At 38.2% G+C, this 23,907-nt stretch overlaps 2 protein-coding genes across 9 annotated transcripts in view; both read left to right on the forward strand.

The window, feature by feature from the left end:
* The window catches only part of LOC136845226 (carbohydrate sulfotransferase 14-like), a 30,190-nt gene extending 23,775 nt beyond the window's left edge, over positions 1 to 6,415 (forward strand). For all 8 annotated transcript variants that reach the window (XM_067115301.1, XM_067115307.1, XM_067115305.1 and 5 more), the window contains 3 exons: positions 686 to 788; positions 2,537 to 2,745; positions 5,491 to 6,415. In XM_067115301.1, the coding sequence (XP_066971402.1) occupies positions 686 to 788; positions 2,537 to 2,745; positions 5,491 to 6,145 (967 nt within the window). In that variant the 3' untranslated portion in view covers positions 6,146 to 6,415. The remainder of the gene's footprint in view (positions 1 to 685; positions 789 to 2,536; positions 2,746 to 5,490) is intronic.
* A 1,530-nt stretch (positions 6,416 to 7,945) lies between these two features.
* Positions 7,946 to 23,907, forward strand: part of Tmem18 (transmembrane protein 18) — a 16,377-nt gene continuing 415 nt past the window's right edge. Inside the window, exons 1-4 of the mRNA XM_067115315.1 lie at positions 7,946 to 8,158; positions 12,183 to 12,449; positions 12,929 to 13,125; positions 15,341 to 23,907. The exon at positions 15,341 to 23,907 is cut by the window's right edge and continues 415 nt beyond it. Of these exons, the coding sequence (XP_066971416.1) occupies positions 8,090 to 8,158; positions 12,183 to 12,449; positions 12,929 to 13,093 (501 nt within the window). The 5' untranslated portion in view covers positions 7,946 to 8,089 and the 3' untranslated portion in view covers positions 13,094 to 13,125; positions 15,341 to 23,907. The remainder of the gene's footprint in view (positions 8,159 to 12,182; positions 12,450 to 12,928; positions 13,126 to 15,340) is intronic.

The following is a 23,907-nucleotide window of genomic DNA, read 5'->3' on the forward strand; positions in this document are numbered from 1 at the left end:
CTTTAGATAATGCACTGTCTTGAAATGCAGGCTAAACAAGTTTTTATACTGCACGCTAGTTCATTCATCAACAGTGTGTTTCTTAAATAATTTAGTTTGTCATGCTTGGCTCAGACCATCGAGCAAAGTTCCTTGTAACGATTAAAAAAAAGTTTCTTATCATTATCATTATTATTATTTTTTTCTTTGCTGAAACTGTGTTGACACTGCTGCGACTGCATAAAATATAGGTATCATTATTTTTATTTTTATAGTTTTTATCTTCATCGTTATTTCTTTTATTTTTAATTTGTTGAGATCCCTTTGCTAAAAACACGTGTTCAAAACATGAAAAATAAGGTAGACGTTCGCTAAGCGGCTTTGAGTTAATTCTCTCTCTCTCTCTCTCTCTCTCTCTCTCTCTCTCTCTCTCTCTCTCTCTCTCTCTCTCTCTCTCTATATATATATATATATATATATATATATATATATATATATATATATATATATATATATATATATATATATATATATATATATTTATTTATATACTGTACATATAATCAATTAAACGTTATAAAGAAATCGAAATAGTGTATCAGACTACTAGAAAGATGTAGATATTCGTGATTATTATTATTATTATTATTATTATTATTATTATTATTATTATTATTATTTTCACTGTGCTGTTCTTCTCCCGAAGGAAGTGGCTTGGCGTGAAGGAATGTTGGCAGACGGTCGACCCATTATTATTGGAGAACCCAGATGTTCTTGTAAACAGGAAGCAACGATTAGTTTGGTGTAAGGTGGGGCTTATTAGATTCTTCTTAATACTGTTTAATTACTTTTTAGTTTTTTTAAAAGAAAATTATTGTGCCGGCTTTGTCTGTCCGTCCGCACTTTATTCTGCCTGCACTTTTTCTGTCCGCACTTTTTCTATCCGCACCCTTTCTGTTCGCCCCCAGATCTTAAAAACTACTGAGGCTAGAGGGCTGCGTACTGGACTGTTGATCACCCACCCTCCAATCATCAAACATACCAAATTGTAGCCCTCTAGCCTAAGTAGTTTTGATTTTATTTAAGGTTAAAGTTAGCCACAATCATGCTTCTGGCAACGATATAAGATAGGCCACCACCGGACGGTGGTTAAAGTTTCATGGACAGCGGCTCATACAGGATTATACCGAGACCACCGAAAGATAGATCGATTGTCGATGGCCTTAATTATACGCTGTAACGACTGTACAGAAAACTCGATTGCGCCGAAGAAACTTCGGCCCATTTTTTACTTGTTTTCGTGTTTCTCATAAATAATTTTGCTCTTCTTCAGTATCCATATTATTAACTCTTTTCAGTGGAAGTAAAATTACTTTCTTTTGACTCAGTAACTATTATCTTTTGGAAGTAATTAAGCAATTTATTGCAGGTATATTTATATTTCCTTGTGAATTTATGCAACTCACTGGATGTCATTTTACCCTTCCACACTATTGGAATAGAGAGAGAGAGAGAGAGAGAGAGAGAGAGAGAGAGAGAGAGAGAGAGAGAGAGAGAGAGAGAGAGAGAGAGAAATGGAACAGACACATAGGAAAAGGAAGCTGTATAAAAGTAGGAAAGGTAAATGGTATATATAACAAGTTATGTAGCGTTGCAATTTAAAGACAAAAGAGAGAGAGAGAGAGAGGAATGGAATAGACACGTAGGAGAAGGAAGACACAGTGTATATAAAAGTAAGAATGATAAAATTGCACACACAAAGATTTATGTAGCTTTGCAAGTTAAAGACAGAAAGTAAAGAGAGAGAGAGAGAGAGAAGGGGGGGGATGGAATAGACACGTAGAAGGAAGATACAGTATATATAAAAGTAAAACTGATAAATTGCACACACACAGATTTACGTAGCGTTGCAATTTAAAGACAGAAGGCAACGAGAGAGAGAGAGAGAGAGAGAGAGAGAGAGAGAGAGAGAGAGAGAGAATGTGTGCTTGCCGTTTTATAAAATTAGAGCTTTGGCTCAACGTTGTTAGGGGGAAGACGATTCATTGTTGTCTTTGTCGAAGAACCCTGAGAGTCAAGTGAGTGACTTTATTATTATTATTATTGTTATTATTATTATTATTATTATTAAGGAAAGCATACGCTAATTAGAGACAATAGCTATGATCAGTAAATCCAGACAGATAACGTAAAGGGCTCAGTCTTGCATTAGGTTAAGAAAATTTCAGAATGTCATATCTCTCTCTCTCTCTCTCTCTCTCTCTCTCTCTCTCTCTCTCTCTGGTATTTTAAAGTCATTGTGACTATCACAATGTCCTGCCATCCATTTACCTTCTTCTTCTTCTTCTTCTTCTTCTTCTTCTCTTTCTTAATAATAATAATAATAATAATAACGTAAAGGAAGATATCTTCCTCAAGCAACTAAAATTGTTAATATTATAATAAAGGAGAATGTCCTCCCTCAGTCAAAATAACGTTACTGTTATTATTATTATTATTATTATTATTATTATTATTATTAGACGTCACGATTTAAAGGACCAAAGTCTTCCTTCAGGTCCCAAAGGTCGCCTCCACGTCCTTCGTCCACGGTCTCCTGCGGATAAGCGACGGAGGGCACCTCATCGATAACAGAGTCCACCGAAGTCATTTACACATGATCCTCCGTCGTTTGATGCCGCCCCCGAGGGCGAATGAGGACGTCCGGCACTTCGCTGCTTTCATGGTGGTCAGGCATCCTTTCCAGAGGATCCTTTCGGCTTATAGGTTGGTCCTGGAAAGTACGTTTTCTTCTTGTCCTTCTCCCAGTTCTCTTTTTCTTCTGCTTCTTCCATTTCGTGCCCTTTCTTCCCTGCCTCTTCTTCTACCAACCTCTTCTCCGTCCGTTATCGTGCGGTCTATTCTTGTTCTCCTCCTGGTTTCTTTTTCTTCTCCTTCTTCCATTTGGTACCATTTCTTCCCTGCCTCGTCTTCTAACAAACTCTTCTCCTCCGTCAGTTACCGTGCGTTCTCTTCTTGTCCTCCTCCTAGTTTCTTTTCCTTCTGCTTCTTCCATTTCGTACCCTTTCTTCCCTGCCTCTTCTTCTACCAACCTCATCTCCTCCGTCAGTTACCGTACGTTCTATTCTTGTCCTCCTAGTTCCTTTTTCTTCTGCTTCTTCCATTTCGTACCCTTTCTTCCCTGCCTCTTCTTCTACCAACCTCTTCTCCTCCGTCAGTTACCGTACGTTCTCTTCTTGTCCTCCTCCTAGTTTATTTTCTACTTTTTCCATTTCGTACCCTTTCTTCCCTGCCTCTTCTTCTACCAAACTCTTCTCCGTCAGTTACTGTACGTTCTCTTCTTGTTCTCCTCCTAGTTCTCTTTTTCTTCTGCTCCTTCCATTTCGTACCCTTTCTTCCCTGCCTCTTCTTCTACCAACCTCTACTCCTCCGTCAGTTACCGTGCGTTCTCTTCTTGTCCTCCTCCTAGTTTATTTTTCTTCTGCTTCTTCCATTTCGTACCCTTTCTTCCCTGCCTCTTCTCCTTCGTCAGTTACCGTGCGTTCTCTTCTTGTCCTCCTCCTAGTTTATTTTTCTTCTGCTTCTTCCATTTCGTACCCTTTCTTCCCTGCCTCTTCTCCTTCGTCAGTTACCGTGCGTTCTCTTCTTGTCCTCCTTCTAGTTTATTTTTCTTCTGCTTCTTCTATTTCGTACCCTTTCTTCCCTGCCTCTTCTCCTTCGTCAGTTACCGTGCGTTCTCTTCTTGTCCTCCTCCTAGTTTATTTTTCTTCTGCTTCTTCCATTTCGTACCCTTTCTTCCCTGCCTCTTCTCCTTCGTCAGTTACCGTGCGTTCTCTTCTTGTCCTCCTCCTAGTTTATTTTTCTTCTGCTTCTTCCATTTCGTACCCTTTCTTCCCTGCCTCTTCTCCTCCGTCAGTTACCGTACGTTCTCTTCTTGTCCTCCTCCTAGTTCTCTTTTTCTTCTACTTCTTCCATTTCGTACCCTTTCTTCCCTGCCTCTTCTTCTACCAACCTCATCTCCTCCGTCAGTTACCGTACATTCTATTCTTGTCCTCCTAGTTCCTTTTTCTTCTGCTTCTTCCATTTCGTACCCTTTCTTCCCTGCCTCTTCTTCTACCAACCTCTTCTCCTCCGTCAGTTACCGTACGTTCTCTTCTTGTCCTCCTCCTAGTTTATTTTCTACTTTTTCCATTTCGTACCCTTTCTTCCCTGCCTCTTCTTCTACCAAACTCTTCTCCGTCAGTTACTGTACGTTCTCTTCTTGTTCTCCTCCTAGTTCTCTTTTTCTTCTGCTCCTTCCATTTCGTACCCTTTCTTCCCTGCCTCTTCTTCTACCAACCTCTACTCCTCCGTCAGTTACCGTGCGTTCTCTTCTTGTCCTCCTCCTAGTTTATTTTTCTTCTGCTTCTTCCATTTCGTACCCTTTCTTCCCTGCCTCTTCTCCTTCGTCAGTTACCGTGCGTTCTCTTCTTGTCCTCCTCCTAGTTTATTTTTCTTCTGCTTCTTCCATTTCGTACCCTTTCTTCCCTGCCTCTTCTCCTTCGTCAGTTACCGTGCGTTCTCTTCTTGTCCTACTCCTAGTTTATTTTTCTTCTGCTTCTTCTATTTCGTACCCTTTCTTCCCTGCCTCTTCTCCTTCGTCAGTTACCGTGCGTTCTCTTCTTGTCCTCCTCCTAGTTTATTTTTCTTCTGCTTCTTCCATTTCGTACCCTTTCTTCCCTGCCTCTTCTCCTTCGTCAGTTACTGTGCGTTCTCTTCTTGTCCTCCTCCTAGTTTATTTTTCTTCTGCTTCTTCCATTTCGTACCCTTTCTTCCCTGCCTCTTCTCCTCCGTCAGTTACCGTACGTTCTCTTCTTGTCCTCCTCCTAGTTCTCTTTTTCTTCTACTTCTTCCATTTCGTACCCTTTCTTCCCTGCCTCTTCTTCTACCAACCTCTCCTCCTCCGTCTGGTACCTTATGACCCATCCTGGTGTGTTGGGATATATTATACTGATAAAGAATAGAATATGTACCAAGATTACTCTTCTTCTACCAACCTTCGTCTGTTACCGTATGACCCATCCTGGTATGTTATTATACAATAATGATGAATGACAGTTTGTACCCAAGAGATTAGTCCGTTGTGAGTTACAATGTTTTTTGTTGTGGGGTTAAGTTTCAAAAGCATCTTTGGGCACGTGCAGGCTAATCCGTAACAAGATACACGGCGAATTTTACTCTGCTACTGTTAAGGCAAAATTACTTAATTCTTCTTCTCCTTCCTCTTATGGAGATGATTTTTCAATCATAACTGTGTTCCTAGGAGACATGTCCCTTGAAAATAGACTCTAACTCTGTTCCTTAATGATAACTCTGTTCTTTAATCATTCATTTCATTCATAGTCAAGCAGTTTTTGTCTGTAGCAACAAATGGTAATTGCTGACTAGAAAGAAATGTAATTATTCATACTGCTGTGAAGCTGACACGTAAATTCATTGAACTAATTCATAATTTCACTCTTGTTACCCAAGGGACAAATTCCTGGACAGAAGCGAGCGCGAGAAGTTCAGGAAGTTCAAGGAACTGTACGGCCTCTCCATCATAGCCAAGCACAGGAATAGCAAGCAACCGACGGAGTACAGAGACGTCCCGACATTCTGGGAATTCGTCCAGTACCTGATTTCGACTCCCGTGTGGGAATACAACGAACACTGGCGCCCTTATTACCTCACATGCACGCCCTGCCATTACCATTACGACTTCATATTGCATCTCGAAACATTACAAGACGATTCGGAGTATCTTGTCAACGCTACCGGTTTTCCGGAGCTGGCCCCATCCCACGTCCACGCCACGAGAAGCAAAACCGTGCCCGAAATATTGCCCAGAAAGAATGGGCGTGACCCTGAAGATAAAGAGCAGCCGGAAGGTGCGAGGTTTAAAAGGCAGGATCTCAAAAATGGGATGCATTTAGCTGAGAAGGATCTGTTGTTCAATGATTCACCTCCAAAGCACCATCAGGAAGAAGAAGGAGCAGCAGCCAGAGTCAGTCACATAAACACCGAAGCGAAATTCTTCTCCAAAATCAGATATGAGCAGCTGGTGGAACTGTATAACATTTTCTTTCTTGACTTTAAAATGTTTGGCTACGATTTATCACCGTACGACACTTATGTCTCTGATTGAAAGAAAAATAGTATTATTTATACTTACGAGTCTCTCTCTCTCTCTCTCTCTCTCTCTCTCTCTCTCTCTCTCTCTCTCTCTCTCTCTCTCTCAGCAGGTCACTGAGCAAAGACACATGTCGCGATGAATTCTTAAACTTAGTGCTTTCTTTATGTATTTTTCGATACCTTGTCATTCTGAAAACCTTGAATTCCGAATAGCAAATGAAGGTAATTCTCCTACTCGCCAGGCTTCGATCCTGATCCTGAGTTATAAAGAAGTACAAAGATATTTAGTCCGTCTAATTTACCAAAATTTGAAGAAATTCGACCTAATACTACATGAGAAGAATGTTTCTAAACTTAAAAATTCATTTATGATATGCAATTGGGTAAGCCATTGTTACGAGAAAGAGGCACTGAAACTTCCCTATTACTATATATTGCAAGTGTGCCACTAAATAAACAAATGACCTCTTAATTACTGCCAGTGGTATGAATACTGAAAATATGAAAGATGTCACCTTTATTTGTGGCTATATTGTTAGAAATAATGGCTGCATTTGCGTCATTTCCCTATTTTGTAACAGTTCCCTTTCCTGTGAGAAAGGTCACGCAGTAACGTATGGACAAGCCCACTTTTATTTCTAAAATAAAAACCCACCCGAATGTTCCCATCCTTATCCATGAATGAATAACACACGATTAGTCGACATTCGTTACTACGAGACCTTTCTCACTCAGAAAGGGCTAGTTAAACAGAATGAGAAACTGCTGAACACTGATTTCCACTGATCCAGCTGTTGTTATTATCATTATGCACTAACGCCAGCGACCATCGTGCACAATATGCTACATAAAATGTTCCTCAGTTATTCATTGTAAGTCAGTATGATTGATGGTAAGGGAAAGTTGTGTATTTGCATATATACTAATGTACAATACGAATATACGTACGTCAGTGCAAATTTTGTATATGCTGCGTGCCATGTAATACAACAGCCAGTGTTATTTCAGCACTATGACAAAAAGATTTAGGATGTTAAATGAATTTAGTATTTTACAATTTAACCACAGAGGAAGGCACGTAAAGGAACTGAGCTGGCATTAAGTAACTTCAGGAGAAAGTAGTTTACGCAAGAACTGGTTTTGTATCCTAACACAGACACATTGCGCTCATACATAATCATCTGACAAAACATCAAGATCTTCAAACTATGCAAACGATATTATTTCTTGTTACGAGAAACAAAATTTTCTGAGTTTAATCATTAGTCATTTGAGTTCGTTTCTCAGAAGCCGACGGCACCAGTTTTCCAATTGGATCACGTATATCGCAAGAGATTTCCATAGATCATATCGGTTAAGTTTTCCTCAGCTCGTGAATGGTCTTTCTACTTTTTATTTAGAGTGCGAAATTTAGAACGAACTATCAGTATTGCTGGAGTGAGTCAAGTGTTCTTACCGTCATCATACTAATAACAGCGATGAAATATTTGTATGCATGGACTGTTTTCTGGTTAAATAAGCGCTTGACACTTGCATGTGCAATAACCCTCTCGCTTCATAGAGTTGTACAAGAAAGATTCGATAGGATACAACGATACATCATCTGCGGTACAAATATAATCACGTCAGCGGGAAAATTAATTTCATTTTAGATTTCCTCCCATATATTCTTGATTTTTTCCCATATATTGTCCGTATACAAATCAAGAATCATAAATTTAAAAAGGGTTTTCTGAGTCAAGATATTGTAGAGATGAACGGCGAAGTTCTTTCGAGATCTCTATTTAACTTGTATCTATGCTGTACCTACTCCCTCCATCAGGGAGGAAGGAGGCCAGGGGGTACCCTTCCCGAGGACGGGATAGTTGTTGTTGTTGTTGTTTTTGTCGTGGACAGCTGAGCTGAGCATTAGTTGTCGAGTGTTGACAGTTGCGTACGCGGAAAATTAAGGGAAATAATGGAAGTTGTGCCAGAGGACTTTAGCGAAGCGGACCAAGTTACTGATTTGTGGTCGTTCGTGAGAACAGTGAGTTGATTTAACGTTGAATTGGAGTAAATTAGAGTAAAACGGAGCTTTGTTTCTTCACAAAAGTGAGAGTGTTGTTGGTCCAGGAGGCGGTTTCTTTGCTTGACTAGTCGTGGCGGCCTTGGTCAAGGCTACGTGACAACACAGTTGACACGCAAAGACAGTCATTTTTAAAGAAGAATTAAAGGTTAAAAACGTTTACATTAGTTCTTGAGGGAGTTGGTTTTGACATTTCCAAGACATAACGAATTGTAATAGGCCTAGAGGCCTGAGGTGACCCAAGTGCTCGAGGCCGAGAAACCTTACTGAGCAATAAGCAAACCTTTGCTAAGCCTAGGCTAATTGGTCACGACTCGTTACCCATCACCTTTGTTTGGCTTTTATATGTAATAACTTTGGGCTCAGTCTAAAAGTTACGGTAATTATTTAGATACTGGCGTCTCTAAAACTGGGTGACAAAGCTGTGGTTGTGATAGCCTATGTAACTCGCATGTTTCATATTCCTTTGGGAATGCTTGTTAATCCATTACAACCTCCCCTCCAGGGTAGTTTATAACAGTAATGATGCCCCCAAGAAACTGGGGTTTTGGCTCTTGGGACAATCGAAAAGGAGTTTGAACTAGGAATGGTAGAACTAGTGTAGAACAGCTCGGCGTGGGGTATTACCTTGGAAATTGACTCTTTCTATAAGTATTTAGGTTGCTTATCAAGAATTTACCGTTATTTTTGGCAGTCAACTGTAATTAACCAGTAATTAACCTCAGAACTGATATGTTATTGTATGCTGGCCATCCTGGAATGCTACTGTGCATGTGCAGTGTTATAGGGAAACTGTTGGTAAAAAGTGGAGTTTGCATCATGGGTGGGTGGCGGGGGTCTACCCAGCTAAGTAACACAGCCTGTTAGGTTAGGTTAGGGTATTGTAGGTTAGCATAGTTCCTTTCATAATAGGTTTCCTTAGCCAGTCCTTTCATGAACATGTGGCTCCCTAATGATGTGCGCATGCTCAGAACCATTCAATAATAACATGGCAGTCTGGTCTTTCTCCCAATTTCCCCCACCCAAAACCCCGCATTCCCAAAGGGTCCTCAACCATGTTGGATAGAGATATGAAGTTAATAATAATTGACTGATGAACAACACCACCTCCATCATCAACAACATTAAAAGTATAGGAAAAATCAGTTTCCAAGGTAATATCCTGTGCGGAGCTGTTCTATAGGAATGTATAGTAGCCTACCAGTAAACCTCCTAACCTAGCCTCCCACTGGGGTTCTCCCACTTCGTTAGACTCAGGCCATTGTATGTCCCAAGGTAACTAAGTTTGTAAATAAAGAAATAGGCATAAAAACTGTTAACAGCCTTGATCAAAGAGTAACTACACACTGTATCAGAGTGAAATGGCAATGCCATGATGCCACTCCATAACAGAAAAGTGAACAGACCACATTATGTATTAAATGAAAATAAGAATATTCTAGAAAAATTTATATAACACTGCGCATGCAAAACTGGTCAGTGACATCATGAAATGCACTGAACATTTTGGACTGGAAGAGCAAGTGTCACATATGGTAAGACACATAATCACCGAAAACTACATCGCAATGTAAAAAAGTAAAACCCATCATATGTCTGTTATTGGTAACTTCTGCTAGGTGGTGACAAGACAGAGTGAGGGAAAATTTACTAAAATATATATGCCATTGTATCAGACATTGACAGTAACACATCATATAAATTCCTATTAGTGCTATCTATATTGACAGTTGCAAATGCTGTAATTCTATGCAGGTAGGCATAGAACTGAAGTTTCCTTAGTCCACCACTGCATTAGGTTAGGTTAGACCTGGTTGTTAAGTCAGTGACAAATCAGTGTAAGGTAGTATTGTGTGTATGCCATTCTTTCTGTCATTGCAACTGCAGGGTTATCGATACCATCCTAACCTTATGGGCAGGGTTACCATTTGTAGGATGTGAGTAATTAACCGAATACACTGTTCTTTTTCCGAACGCACCTCTTCGTAGTCTGAATGCGCCACAGGTTTTATTAACTGTAGTTGGAAATGTAGCTTATGGTGTTACTGTACACTTTAATATTTTTATTTATGAATTGAATTGATGAGATAGATTACATACAGAACATATTTCACATGACGTTACATCCAAAATTAATTCTTGAATAGAAGAGTAAGTCTTTATCCCTTTGATATAGTGACACCTTCCCAGTATGAACAGGGATTTTTTGGGGGAAAGTTTGACCAAATATTACCCAATTGCACCAATAAGAATCTAAAATTCATAAGCCACCTTATAAGCACTTAAAAAATACATGATTATTTCTGTATCAGTATCAGTCCCAGTGCATACAGTACTATAAAGGACAAAGATGTCACAAGGACAATCACTCTGATGCATTCTATGCAACGAGACATAACCTTTTAACTGTTACCAATGGTAAATAACCAATTGACCTCTGGTGGTCAGCTTAACGTGTGGTGGGTAAATATTTACACTAACCAGATTGACAACAAAGAATACTAAGACAAACATTTTTAGATGTTGCTAAAGACATACAGCAATTGTATTTCTTGTCTGGTATTTTATATATAGGCTACAGTACATTTATTCTTATAGAAAACAAATATTATAAGTGGATGATTTATATACCTTTCATTCATACATCTTCCTTTTCATATACATCTAATCTGTTATTCTCTCTCTCTCTCTCTCTCTCTCTCTCTCTCTCTCTCTCTCTCTCTCTCTCTCTCTCTCTCAGAAAGGACAGTGAGGAGGATGGGGTGAATAGGGTCTCTCTCTCTCTCTCTCTCTCTCTCTCTCTCTCTCTCTCTCTCTCTCTCTCTCTCTCTCTCTCTCTCTCTCTCAGAAAGGACAGTGAGGAGGATGGGGTGAATAGGGGCTAGGGAGACATTGTGATTCTTTAAGTATGATTTACTAGGATGTTTGGGTATGATTCACAAGACCACTATAGGGATAGAGAGGAAGTGTTCAAATGGAATGACCTTGAAAGGAATACAGGAAATGTGAATCATATATGAGTCGCTAATGCCACTGTTAAATGACTGAGGGCCGTAGATACATGTATTAAATGGTGTGGGTAAAATTTGTGAGCAATGTGTTAGGACATATTTTTCTCGGTTTGCATTTAAATATGCAAATGGTCACAAACAAAGCAGCCTGCGTCTGAAATCAAGCTGAGATAATTGATTTGTTTGATTATTATAATATAACTTGAACTCCGTAATGAGTTGAGTTCATAATCTTGTTACTTTTACTTTTTTGTATTATTACTTACCATAACATATATATCTGACAGAGATATTTGAATTATTATATACTGGTAAGTTACAATTCAGATAAGTTGCATTCAGCCAGTTATTCCCAATATTGCAACTTCATCTTTACCTCATAAAAAGAAAACTAGAGGTCAGTTGAAAATCCCATGCCTCATTCATACTTTGCAGTCCTGACAATCTGAGACAATGCATGTTACATTCAATACTCTCCCACAACATTCACGAGCTTGAGGTTTGCTACTTTCCTAGGCTTTTACAATAGGATGATTAAGTTCATATGACTGGGTGCACAGTTTTTGGTTAGAAGTTTAATTATGCATTATAAAAACTGTCAGTTGTTCAGTTCAGTTTAAAGATTGTACAATATTTACAAAAACTTCAGTAATCACTTACATTTGTCTTCAAGAGTTTTATATTAGGAAACGTCTTGTTCTTAACTTTCAGTATTACTGCTGTATTACTTTAAATCTGTTAGTATTGAGACTTTTGCTTTGTGGAAAAAGTGTGTAGAAATGTCTCATGAAAAATAGGCAAGTAGCATTAATTTACATTTTACATTTTGCTTTGTAAATAGTATAGTAATAGTGTTTAAGATATCTGTTCATGGCATGGAGTTTCCATGGACATGGAGTGCTTTACATTACAGAAATTAGTATTGATTTATTTCTACAGTGTAAGGTGTTAAAATATTTGTTTTTTATCAACAGATTGACTGGAGTGAAGGATGGCTCCTCGGATTGCTAGTGTTCCACATCTTTCTCACTGTCTTCACTGTGATGACAAGAAATCACCATACTACTCAAGCTGTTCTCTTTGTCTTGCTTCTCCTCACTGTGCGATCCTCAGAATTCATTAATGAATATGCAGCAGAGCATTGGCAGTCATTTAGTCGACAGCAATACTTTGACTCCCAGGGTCTCTTCATCAGTGTTGTATTTTCAATGCCTGTTCTCTTCAACTGTATGATGATGGTGGTAAGTTGTTGGTTAACAAGAATGAAGATACTGTGTTTGATAATTTCTTTAACATCAAAATTCTTAACTTCCACAGTAATACTTAATAATAGTAAAAACATGTAAAAACATGGTTTGTAGACTGATATATAAAGCTTGTTTAAATTTGCAAGTGTTTTATATTAGTAAACAAATTACATAGTAATTTTTCAGTTCCTTTTTTTTAATGTGTGAGTGCTTTCATGTGATTTGGACATACTGTGAATATAGCAGGAAAAACTATGCCCACTTTGGGTTTTGGAGCTTTAAAGTACCGTAAATGAAAATATGGGAGTGCAATATTTGAGTCCTTTTCATAGATATAACTAATTTTTTCAAAGAATGATGTCTTAGGAATCGAATAACCAGAGCCCTGTTGACAGGTAATTTGAGCTGTGACATGATGCATAGATTTAATAGGTTTTGGGAGCCAAATATAATAATTCTAATGTCTTTTGCAGATGAACTGGCTCTGGTTAAGTAGCAACATGATGGTCACCTGGAAGAGAGCAGAACTGGAAGCAAAAATACGAAGAGATTCATCGAGACAAGGTGAATCGAGAAGAGTCCAGGATGCTGGTTTAGTGCAAGAGGAAGATTCAGATGAAACCAAGAAAACCAAGTGATTACCTAGTCCAGTTTGGAAATTTGTAAACAGGTACTGTACAGTATATGGTCTTTGTTACAAAATTAAACCCGTTTAGTGATATCTTAAGGCATGGGTTTTACCTGTGCTGTACTCTGATAATAATGATAATAGTAATAATATTGTGTTCTGCATGTGAAGAAGGATCTATCCAAGTTTCACCTTTTAATATACCTAATGCCTATGTTTATTACAGTGCCATCTCAGACTTTGGAATGTAGTTAATCATGCCATTGTGTGCAGACACCACTTGGGATAAAAATTGGGTTTATGGCTTCCAGTAAAGACTAAATTGTGTCCAAAGAGCAATTAAGGAACAATCCTGTGTAATTTTGCTAGTGAGCTGTGTCTTTGATAGGTAATTAAGCTTGACTGATACTTTGATCTATAGTCTAAGTATCAATGTATAAATTTATCATGTTTGAAGATTTCGGTACCTGTAATGAAATATCATTTTCAGTAGCTTATTGTTCTTTCCAGCCTATGGAACATGATGGTTCTTTATGCCCCTAGCTTTCCATGCCTTCACTTTGGTCTCTGCTCAACTAGCTTTCAAACAATGTACCTTTTTCAAATTTTGATATCTTAAAAATTTTAAGATGTGTGCAGGAGAGGAGAAGGCAGGCTAAACTGCAGATTGCAAGGGCGAAGAAGGGGAGATGGGAGAAATAGAAAAGAATCTCAGTACACTATAGGAAAAATTATGAAATATTCAAGACAGCACAGTGGCTGAGAGAAGATGGAAAGATATAAAAAGGACAGACTATATGAAATATGAAAATAGAAAAATTCAAGTTGAAAATAAGAGATACTGTGCTAATTAGGACAGAATTTTGAAAATCTATTGAATGAGGGAAATGAATATTAAGTGGAGGAATTTGGCATAATGGATGGATCAGTAAAGATTATAAGAGCTGAAGAGGTTAAGAGAACCATCATAAATGTAGAAATGGAAACGTTTTAAGACCACATGGCAACTTACAGGATGTTCATACAACTAGACAAAGGAAGTGATCGGACCAGAGAAGTGAGAAAAGAGCTGCACAGTAATGGTATTCAGAGAGGGGCTCACTTCAGTATGGAAACCGTACATGAGACTGATTGGGCATGGTATGAAAATGCTAGAAAAATTGCCAAAATAAATGCTTAGAAAAATGTGAAAATATGGTAATAATTGATAATATGGCTTCATGCCAGACAGGCCAACTGTTCAAGCATTCTTCATAATGAAGCAACCCCTTAAAAGTACCATGCAAATAGGCAGGTATACCACATATTTGAAGGTTTTAAAAGGCATTCTAGATACTGAGACAGGCAACTGAATGGTACATTACACAAGGCTGATGGTACCGGAAAGACTCGATAAGATAGTGATGGTATTCTGCATTAACACTTGATGTAGAGAGAAGACAGTGACAGGTTGCATCTGAAGAATTTGAGATGAGTGTTGGTGTCCATCAAGGATCAGCACTAAACCCTGTTTATAAAAGAAATGGAAGAAGCTGCAAAAGAGTGTAGGGTGACCCCTAGGAGTTTATATATGCAGATGACTTTGCATTAATAATGTTGGAAGAGATCATGAAAATTTTGAAAGGGTGGAAGAGAGAAATGTAGAGGAAGGGAATAAAAATCAGTTTGAGTAAAATAAAGCTTATGGTGAGTAGAAAAGCAAAGGAAAAAGCATTCAGGGAAGTGGCTGTGTGGGAAAGATTGGGTGGGGATAAACTCAGTCCCTTGTGTGAAATGTAAATGATAGGTGTAACCAGTGATGATTAGATTTTCCAAATATACTTAGAGTAAGAGATTTTTCACGTACAAAATTTTTTTACAAGAGCATATAAGAAAGAAAGGGGGAACAATAATTGTGTTGCGATCTATGGTGGGTCATGTTGAAATGGATGATTTTTGTAAAGCAGAAGTTGAGATGGGAGGTGAGAAAAAGAGCAGTTGCAGTGTAGATGAAATAGAGAGAGAGCAGGACTTTGGGTAAATAAAAATATCCCATTAATGAAAAGAGTAAGGTCTCATGATTAATATGTAAGGCCCTTACTACTTTGTGTATTAGAAACATGGGAGGTGACAAGGAAAATGGAGGATATTTCCGAGCATTGTGACTATGGATAGTTTGATGAGCGTATTTAATGCCCTCTTTTTTGCAGCAGCAGCAAATATCTACTCAATGATGTCCTATTTACTCATTGACATTGAATTGTTTGATTCTTTTCAGGGGTTGAATGGCTGAGGTGACCTCTTTAGCACACATTCTTCTTGCACTTCCACATAAGTTGAGTCTAATTGTTGTGCACTCTTTTCATATTATTACTTAAATCTTTTCATAAATAAGCATAATAGCAATCCTTACTTTCTCATGTATAAGACAGCGTAAGTGGTACAGCAATTCCTAGCACTTAGGCACAAGTGATGTGATGATGTAGCCCAAGTAGATACTAAAAGACATGCAATTCACTTTAACCTGCATGGTGGATTTAGGTTACTTTTCTGTGCGGAGGCCATTTGCAAAGTCTTGCAAGGGCTGAAGGTGATGATTTCAGCCATGCTGGTGCCATGGAAAGAAGCTGGGTGCTTTTGAGTGCTGGAATGCGATAGTTCTTGTTGTATTAACACCACAGGTTTTCTCTAGGCTTCTGAGGTATTGTGAATATGGTAACTAGCAGTTATAGAAAAATCCTACTTTAAAATTATCATGTATAGAACCACTTATTTTTTTTAATGCCTCAAGTTCTTTGTTATTTTTGTAGAGAGTCGTCGTAGTATGCAGTGTAGCATATTTGAATGTAGTGTTATGTGTTGATTATCTTTCAGGTTTTGGTGGAGCCATTAATGTACAGTATGGCATAGTTATTTTAAATGTGATTGGAGGTAGTGATTAGTAGTGTATTTTATCAAGAAGTATTTAAAAAAACTGTAAATAATCATGGATAAAAATCATTTTGAACATTGTTAGGAATAAAGTACAGTACTGTTTTAAGATGTACAGTATAAATTTAGTCAGTGAAGAAACACTTAAGCATCGTAAGTAAAGTACACTCATCAAAGAGACAAGTAAGGTAGATTTTTCCCAGGTTTTTATGGTAGATAGTCACAATGTTTGTCAAACTATCATGAAGGTTATCAACCTAGTTTTTATCCACACCTGTACATAAATAATTATATGCTAAATGGTAGAACTCCTAATAAAGCAAGCTTGCATCTCAATTTCGTTTATCAATAATAGAAGGTTAAAGCATGAATAAATAAAAGATACTTATCCCACAAGCTACAAGGTACTGTCAAACAAAGGAATTTTCTGGAATGCATCACTGATATAAGTAAAGGATGATACATGCACTTAATAAAAAAGCTTTAAAAGTTTTATTTGTCGTCTGTCAACCAGTGCATTTACATGCAGCATTTAAAGTTGCTTTTGCTATCATTCTAGTCTTTCAAGAATACCTTATCATTTGATTACTGGGTTTCATTCATAATTTTACAGTTTACATTTTCCTTTTTTGAATGCTTAACCCCTTATTTCAGTATTCCAACTGTTTTGATGAAGTTTATAGAAATAAAAAAAAAGTAATATTATTTTATGTTACAGAAATATGAACCATTGCCTTTTATGTAGGAGTCCCTTTCAGTAGGAGCAGAAACTGGTCGTTGAAACTTGGTAAAAAAAAAGAAAAGAAAGGTTGGTAACTGGTAATGAGGGCGGGGGAGCACTCACCTGCTGTCACCAAGCACTTTTTCTTTGACTGCTATCAGTTGAGGAGGTTTTGCTGCCCTCCTGCTGACTGCCAAGTTGAAACTTCTTTTTACCGTTTTTATTTTATGTATGGTGTTTTTACTTTTGTTCTGTTTGGATTTGAACAAGAAAAGTGAACAGCAAGATGTCAAAGACATAAGCAGGTGCTTAATTGTTATGTCCTTTGTGCTAGTGTAACCAACTTAGTGTAGGTGACCAATCCGTGCTCTCTGACATGGATGACCCAGATGTGCAAGTACAGGCTGTACTCTTCCTAGTCTGCTTCCTGAGGAGAGTACAATTTGTGGACAGAGTAAGGTGAAGAAATACAAGAATGTATCTTCATCTTTCGTCTTGTTTTTCTTTCTTTGTTGTCTTCTGTCGCTTTTTCCTTCTCTGGGCAGAAAAAGGTCTTGCAATCCCTACCAGAAGAAGTTTACCTGTGGTTAGATCTGCTGTGGGTAGGGTTGACACAGGGTTCTTGGAGCATGCTCATGTGCCAGTGTCTCCCTTTTTACTTCCAGGACATCAGGACTGTCTTGGACTCTTTTCCTGTTTGTATTTCCGCTTAGATATGGTAAGAAGAGTCCAGTGCTGCTTCTTGCCTTGATACATTACATTTTTTTGCCAAGGAGATTAAGTCTTGTAGATGGAGCAAGTTCAGGGTACAAGCACTTATCTTCTTCCTGCTCCTCCTGCATCAATGACCTAGATGTTGTGACTCCAGTTTTAGTAACTATAAATCCTGTTCCTCCTTGTTAAGCTCTTCCTTATCTTCTGCCTTATCTTTCTTCTGTGGGAATAAGAATAGGAGGAGGTCCTGAAAACCCTCTCACAGGCAGTTCCATTAAACTTTGATTAAGTACCTTCCTTTTTTGGGAGTTGGCGAAGATCCCTGTATTGTGCAACGGAGGGTTCACATGCAGAAGGTCCAGCATTATAATTCACTGATATCAAGGCAAGCTGCCTGCACAATTGTCCAGGCATTCTGTATTTGTCTGATGTGCACTACACATGCACAGTGACACGAGTAATTGTATGTAGCTTCTAGTTTGGTTTCAGCTGATCATATGAAAGTCTACAGGAACGTGAACCACAGTTTCAAGCAATTATGAGTCAGTCTCAAGTTATTCAGTATACTGATGTTGAAGCCTTTCTTTTGGGAGGGATCCAACACTTGCCTTGGAAATCTGTTAGGACCTGAGGGCTCTCCTTCATAACCCTTTTAGGGAGAGTGTGAACAGAGAGATCATTTGGCCCATTGTGAGCTTAATGGTTTTAGAGAGGCAGCCATAGACCTTTGTGCCTAGCTCATCTCACCCATAGAGCGTACTGTAGTGTATACTCATGAGGCAATGCAGTCAGTCCAATTGTCTTAGTTGGTACTTGCCCATGCTTTCTTAGTTCAGGTTGACAGCTGGATCTGCAGATAAGAAAGTTCCATGCTGTCCAACAGATTGAGCAAGCTACTGTCTTGCTGTTGACACACCAAAGGAAACATTAGAGAATCCCGAGACTACTTCCCTAACAGTTGGACCCTTTAGTCTGATTACTGATGAATGACTTCCCCCCTGGAGAGGATACAGCCTTCTTGGCAGTGGAGTCAGTTGTTGTGGCCTTACTCCAGAAAGCACTGTGGCCTTATCTCTGGGTGAACACAGTAACATTGCCATCACTGCTCTCTCATCTGAAGATGAGAAGGCCCATTCCAAATCCTTGGGCTGTTTTGGAAGACACTTCTCAACACCCCTGGGATAATGTAGATGGTTATGCCTTTCCTTCACTCACTTTTGATCCACTGAGAGATCAACTTGAGTGTTCATCACACCAGGGCTCAGAATGACTGTGGTAGCTTCTCGTTGTGCCCATGCTGAGTGGTTTCCTGATATGTTGGCTGTCATGGTTGAGGCATCCACAGAGATTCCCCCATGGTCTATTCTCCTTTAGGATCTACACTTGCAGTGGGTATAAACCATTCAGCTGCAAGCTTGGAGGTTGTCCAGCGGCAGCTGCAAGAGAGAGGCCTTTCACATAGGACTGCACTGGAGATGTCCGGGTACTTCCAGAGATCCTTCGCAAATGTGTATCAGGGAAGGGGTTTATCTTCCATGATTGATGTCTTGGAATGTTTTCTCTCCAGATTACAGACTTCTTAGTCAGTCTTCATTCAAACAAGCTTCTCTTAGTCTCCATGTTGAAAGATTATCACTCTATCCCAATGCAGATCTTCATACTAAAAGACATGGATCCCTCTGCATGGTGAAGCTATTCTTGCTCATGAGGAGCTTTGAACAATCTTGTCTTCCTCAGGAGTTTCAGCCCCCCAGTGTAGGATGTGACTCTCATTCCTTCACAGCCTAACTCAAACAGTGTATGAGCCCTTGGGGGGAAGCCTCAGACTGGATCTCACATTCAAGAGTGTTCCTGCTAACTTTAGTCTTGATGAAGTGTACTGGCAAGTTACATGTACTTATTTCATCTGGCACTTAAAGAGTTGGGAATCTCTCTTGTTCTCTGTCTTTATTGGGTTTGTGGTGAAAGCCTGGAACCCATTCGTTCCTGATGAGAGATTCAAGAGCTTTTTGATTTCATCTCTGGGATTTTGTTGTTGGTATCAGGACAAATGCTTTTGTACCCCATGCGAGCCATAAGGCGCTACCTAAAAATGGCCCAAACTCTTAGGCCAAAATATTAACGCCATTTTGTTAGTACCAGCAAGCACAAGAAGGAATTGTTGGGGAGCACCCGTTCTTTCTGGCTTTGTAGTATAATCAAAGAAGCTTACAACTCTTCCAGAAAAGTAAACGGTTGTATATTTCTGGCAAGAGCTCATTAAGTTAGGGGCATGGTAACATCCCTTCATTTTGGATCAAATTTTCTGTGGCACAAGTGATATGGGAAGATATCTGGAGACTGATACCTCATTTTACTTGAGAGATATTGCCCACAAGTTCCTGGATACCTTCTCCTTAGGACCTGTGTTGGCACTCAGCAGGTTGTGTAGTCACCCAATCTCAGAGACAGAAAAGCATCTGGCTTAAGGTACTCGGAGAGCATAAGCCTTGGGTTTAGTGGTAGAGTGACTGCTTCTCTTCTTTCTTCTATCTGTGAGGCAGCAGCTTGGACAGGGTACATGCTGCATCACGTTTAGATGCAGGTAGGCTACATAAGTGAGCATCCAGTATTATAGCTTAAATTGGTGTGACTCTGTCTTATCCTTTATAATAGGGGGCGGTAGAGCTGTAATCTGAACCCTTCAGTTTATTTGCAAAATTTTAGCTGCCTTCTGAGTTTTGGTACCCCTTGTAGCGGTCACACTTGGTCCTCCAAGGTTTTCCAGCAAGAGTGAAATGTCACTGCTCAAGGGCCCTATCACTCTGTCATCCCTATGCCAGAACAGATAGGAGGTTACAGGAGTCAGTGCTTCTCTGTTCACTCTTGTGAATGGGAACATGAAAATTCCTGGTAAAGATTCAGTTTGCAAGTCTGTTGAAAGACAACTCCCACCTAAGGAGCAAACCTCCTGCATAAAAGGTCATGGTTTATATTTCTTTAGAAACAAACAACAAATTTTTAAAATTATTTCGTACTTTTTCTAGGTATACAAACCAGAGCCTTTATCATAATCCCCCTTGCTTTGTTCTTAATGCTGAAGGAAAAAGTTCCAGGTAATAGTAGGTCAGTGGGAGTTTCCCCTCATTCAGTCTTCTATCGTGAGTTAATTGCCTTGTCACCAAGATTCAGTGGGTGGTTCTAGCTCACGCTGAAAGATACTCATATAAAAGGCTTTAGTTAGTATACTTATTAAAAACACAAATTTTAGAAATTTGTTATATTTGCATGGTTATGTGCTATTTTCATTTAATCCATTCCACTTTGTTTGCGCTGTTTTGGATATATCATATATTCAGATAGATATTTTATTTTTGTGGAAAACTTCAGCATTTTTTCTCTACTTCGACATAATTATCCACATTAGCACTTCTGTAACTGTGTGTGTCAACCTTCTCTCATATGTATCTTTTGCTATTAACTAATTTTTTAATTTGTTTTGTATGCCATATAGATCAGTGTGCTGTGCTTACTTATGTAAATCTGGGTCTTGCTTAGAATCCTCTTGATTTTTACCCACCTCCTTTACACAAAAGCCCAGCAATGGTTTAGACTAAGAGAATGGAAGAGGTACACAGTTAGTTGTAGTCATCAGCCTTCAAAAACCATCTTATCATTTTAATACTAATTTTTTAATTTGAGGTAAGATTGCAAGTGCAGATCTTCGTTTCTTTTCTGATGTTACATAATATTATTTAAAACTATGCTAGCTAGCTGAATGCACCAGCTCACTTATAACTAAAGGCACAATACTTTAAAAAAAAACTCAGACTTTTACCTTGCATATTTCATAGCATTGGTTTGCCACTTTACAGATGCTGATTTTATTTTGAGTTTTCATTTATATGTATTTCTCCTATTAAATTCCTTTCCTTGAGAGTTCCCTTCATTAATTTAATATTTTCTCATTCATTTACTTTCCTCCCAAATTTCCTACTATGATTGCCTCCAGTAGGTTTTATGTGAAGTGTTTGAATGACAATCTTCCCTATGTTACATACTCATTAGTATCCAGTGAAATTTATTTTATTGTCCAGGATTGTTACATATACCATAATTATGATTGGTTGCATTCAGGATTTGGATGACATAGAGAGTGAAATTTTTATCTTAAATGTGTATGCAATTCAGAATTTTTTGTTTGCTGTAGAAGCACTGTTAAGTGAATGTTTTTGTGTGGATGGTGAGTACATAGAACAGGGAGGAAAGGACTACAGTAGAACATTATCAAGGAGTTGCTGTAACTTACGATGGATGGGGTAAACTTGTAATCTAAACAGAAGCAACTTTTATATTTTTCAGTGGATTTTTTAGCATTAGGAAATTAATGTGACCATTATTGGGGAGATGTGAGTGAAAGGTGGTCTAAACCTTTGATAGAGAGTGTGGGATAGAAGGTGGAAGAGCCTGAGATGGTCAGGTTTATAGAAGGATTGGAAGCTGTTAAGAGAGAATCTTGACATCAGGAAGGAGGAAGCAATGGCAGAGTTAGTTTGGCTTCATATCTGAAAAGTGTTAACTCTTTATATTTTGTATTTTGATAACTTAATCTGTATGTACTGGTGTATATAATGTATATACTTATCCACTAATAGCATACTGATTGCACCGAAAATAATGCAAGGTTCAAGTGAGGAATACACACTGTTTCAAGTTTTTATGCTTGCTACAACTTTTGGCTTCATGATTTGTGATTAGGTTTTTGCTTCAAAGCAGTTTTATATTATGCATTCCAGACCTTTGGTCAGTTATCATTTTGTTGAAAAGTGTTTTTTTTTTTTTTTTTACCCAAATTATTCAAGAGCAAACCTTTAAAGATACTTTTCATGCACTAGCAAGAAAAGTGTTTAGTTGTAAGCCAGAAATTATCCTGAGTGGAGGTTGAAAGTTTGGTCAGCATTTATTTTTATGAAAACCTGTGATAAAGTGATTGGGTTAATACATTCCTTTGAGGGTCTTTTTAGGCATAGATTATTCAGAAGTTTGTTTCTCCATATTTAGATATTGTATGTGTTCGTTACACATGAAAAACTGACTGTAGTACTGTAGGCGGGATCATGACAACTCTGCCTCAGTTGCATCAGAGTAGTTTCTTTGAATTGAATCAGAGGTTCTAACACGGAATACAACTTTATTTCAATTAACATGCAAGTGATTACATCAGTATTGTGAAATTCTACTTTCTTTGAAGTGTATCATGCTAGTCATTGTTACTCTTTCATATCATTGAAAAGAACTATTTTCAGTATGTTAGTGCCATACGTAGCTAGTTTTGAATGCAGTATGTGCTTTGAAAGCAAGAGCAAATCACAAAATGGTACTTAATTGTTTTGAACCCACTGTAGAAGGGCCACAAGTATGGACAGCAGATTTTATAGCTAGTGCCCTTTGAATTCAGAAGATTTTTTTGTCAACTTTCTCTAGATGAACATTCAAGCATGCATAGTCTTAGTTTTCCCCTGAGTACAAAAGTGGTTTATTTCTTTTGGGTGGAAATGTATACTGTAGCATTATTTGTATAATTCCAGTTCCTGTGAATTCAATTGATGGTAAAAGTTCATATAGAGTTTACAGTTGTGTGCCATTTTCTACTAAGGAATAGTGATACTGTAGCAACACTCCCAACCGCTTTCTGTGGAGATGTTTTCAGATCTTTAAATAATCATTAAGTCGGGCAGCTCACAGATTTTTTGTCACAGTTACATGAAAAAGCGATATTCTGTGGACTTATTTTCTTTATATATTAAGAGACTTACATTTTAAGACAGAAGAGTCATAGAGGTTTTTGATTGCAATAGATTGTTATAATTGTGATTTAATGAAATCGCTGTTACATTTCTATAATTTTATAGGTCTTACAAGAAGTATTTGTTTTTAAGCAAATGAAGAGCTGGACAGCTAAGTTGGAAGAGACCCAAGGGATTAGATGGAAAGTAAAAGGCAGAAAACAGTGCAGCTGGAGTTTTGCAGCAAAATGAAAATTCTCCAGAGTAAATAGAACTTACAAACCTAATAAATGCTGTCTAGCTAAGTTCTGCCAAATAGATGTTGAGAATAATACAGGAAATGTTAGGAATTTTTATGTCTGATTTGCATTCAGAGAACTGGATAAGGAGACTTGGTGGTGTGGTTTTTGAGTGTTAAAAATTTTTTAGCAGGTAAACTACAGGTCTTTTTTTCCCAGTTTCATACATTCCACCCATTACATGTCTTCCACTTGAGAGGTTCATGCTGAAAAGTAGTTAAATCACTTAGTAAATTGACATCCTTTTTGTCCTTCATCAGCATTGGTTCCTCTAAGAGACGCAGTACATTTGCAGCTTCGCAAATTTTCTCTCGCTTTAAGAATGGCAAAACTTTCATCTGGGTCCCAATCAAGATCATAGGATATTAGCTTTAATGAAAGGTAACCTTTATCAGAGGCTCTGCATCCATAGTGA

This window comes from Macrobrachium rosenbergii, chromosome 13 (assembly GCF_040412425.1).
Source record: "Macrobrachium rosenbergii isolate ZJJX-2024 chromosome 13, ASM4041242v1, whole genome shotgun sequence".
In the NCBI taxonomy this organism is placed as follows: Eukaryota; Metazoa; Arthropoda; class Malacostraca; order Decapoda; family Palaemonidae; genus Macrobrachium; species Macrobrachium rosenbergii.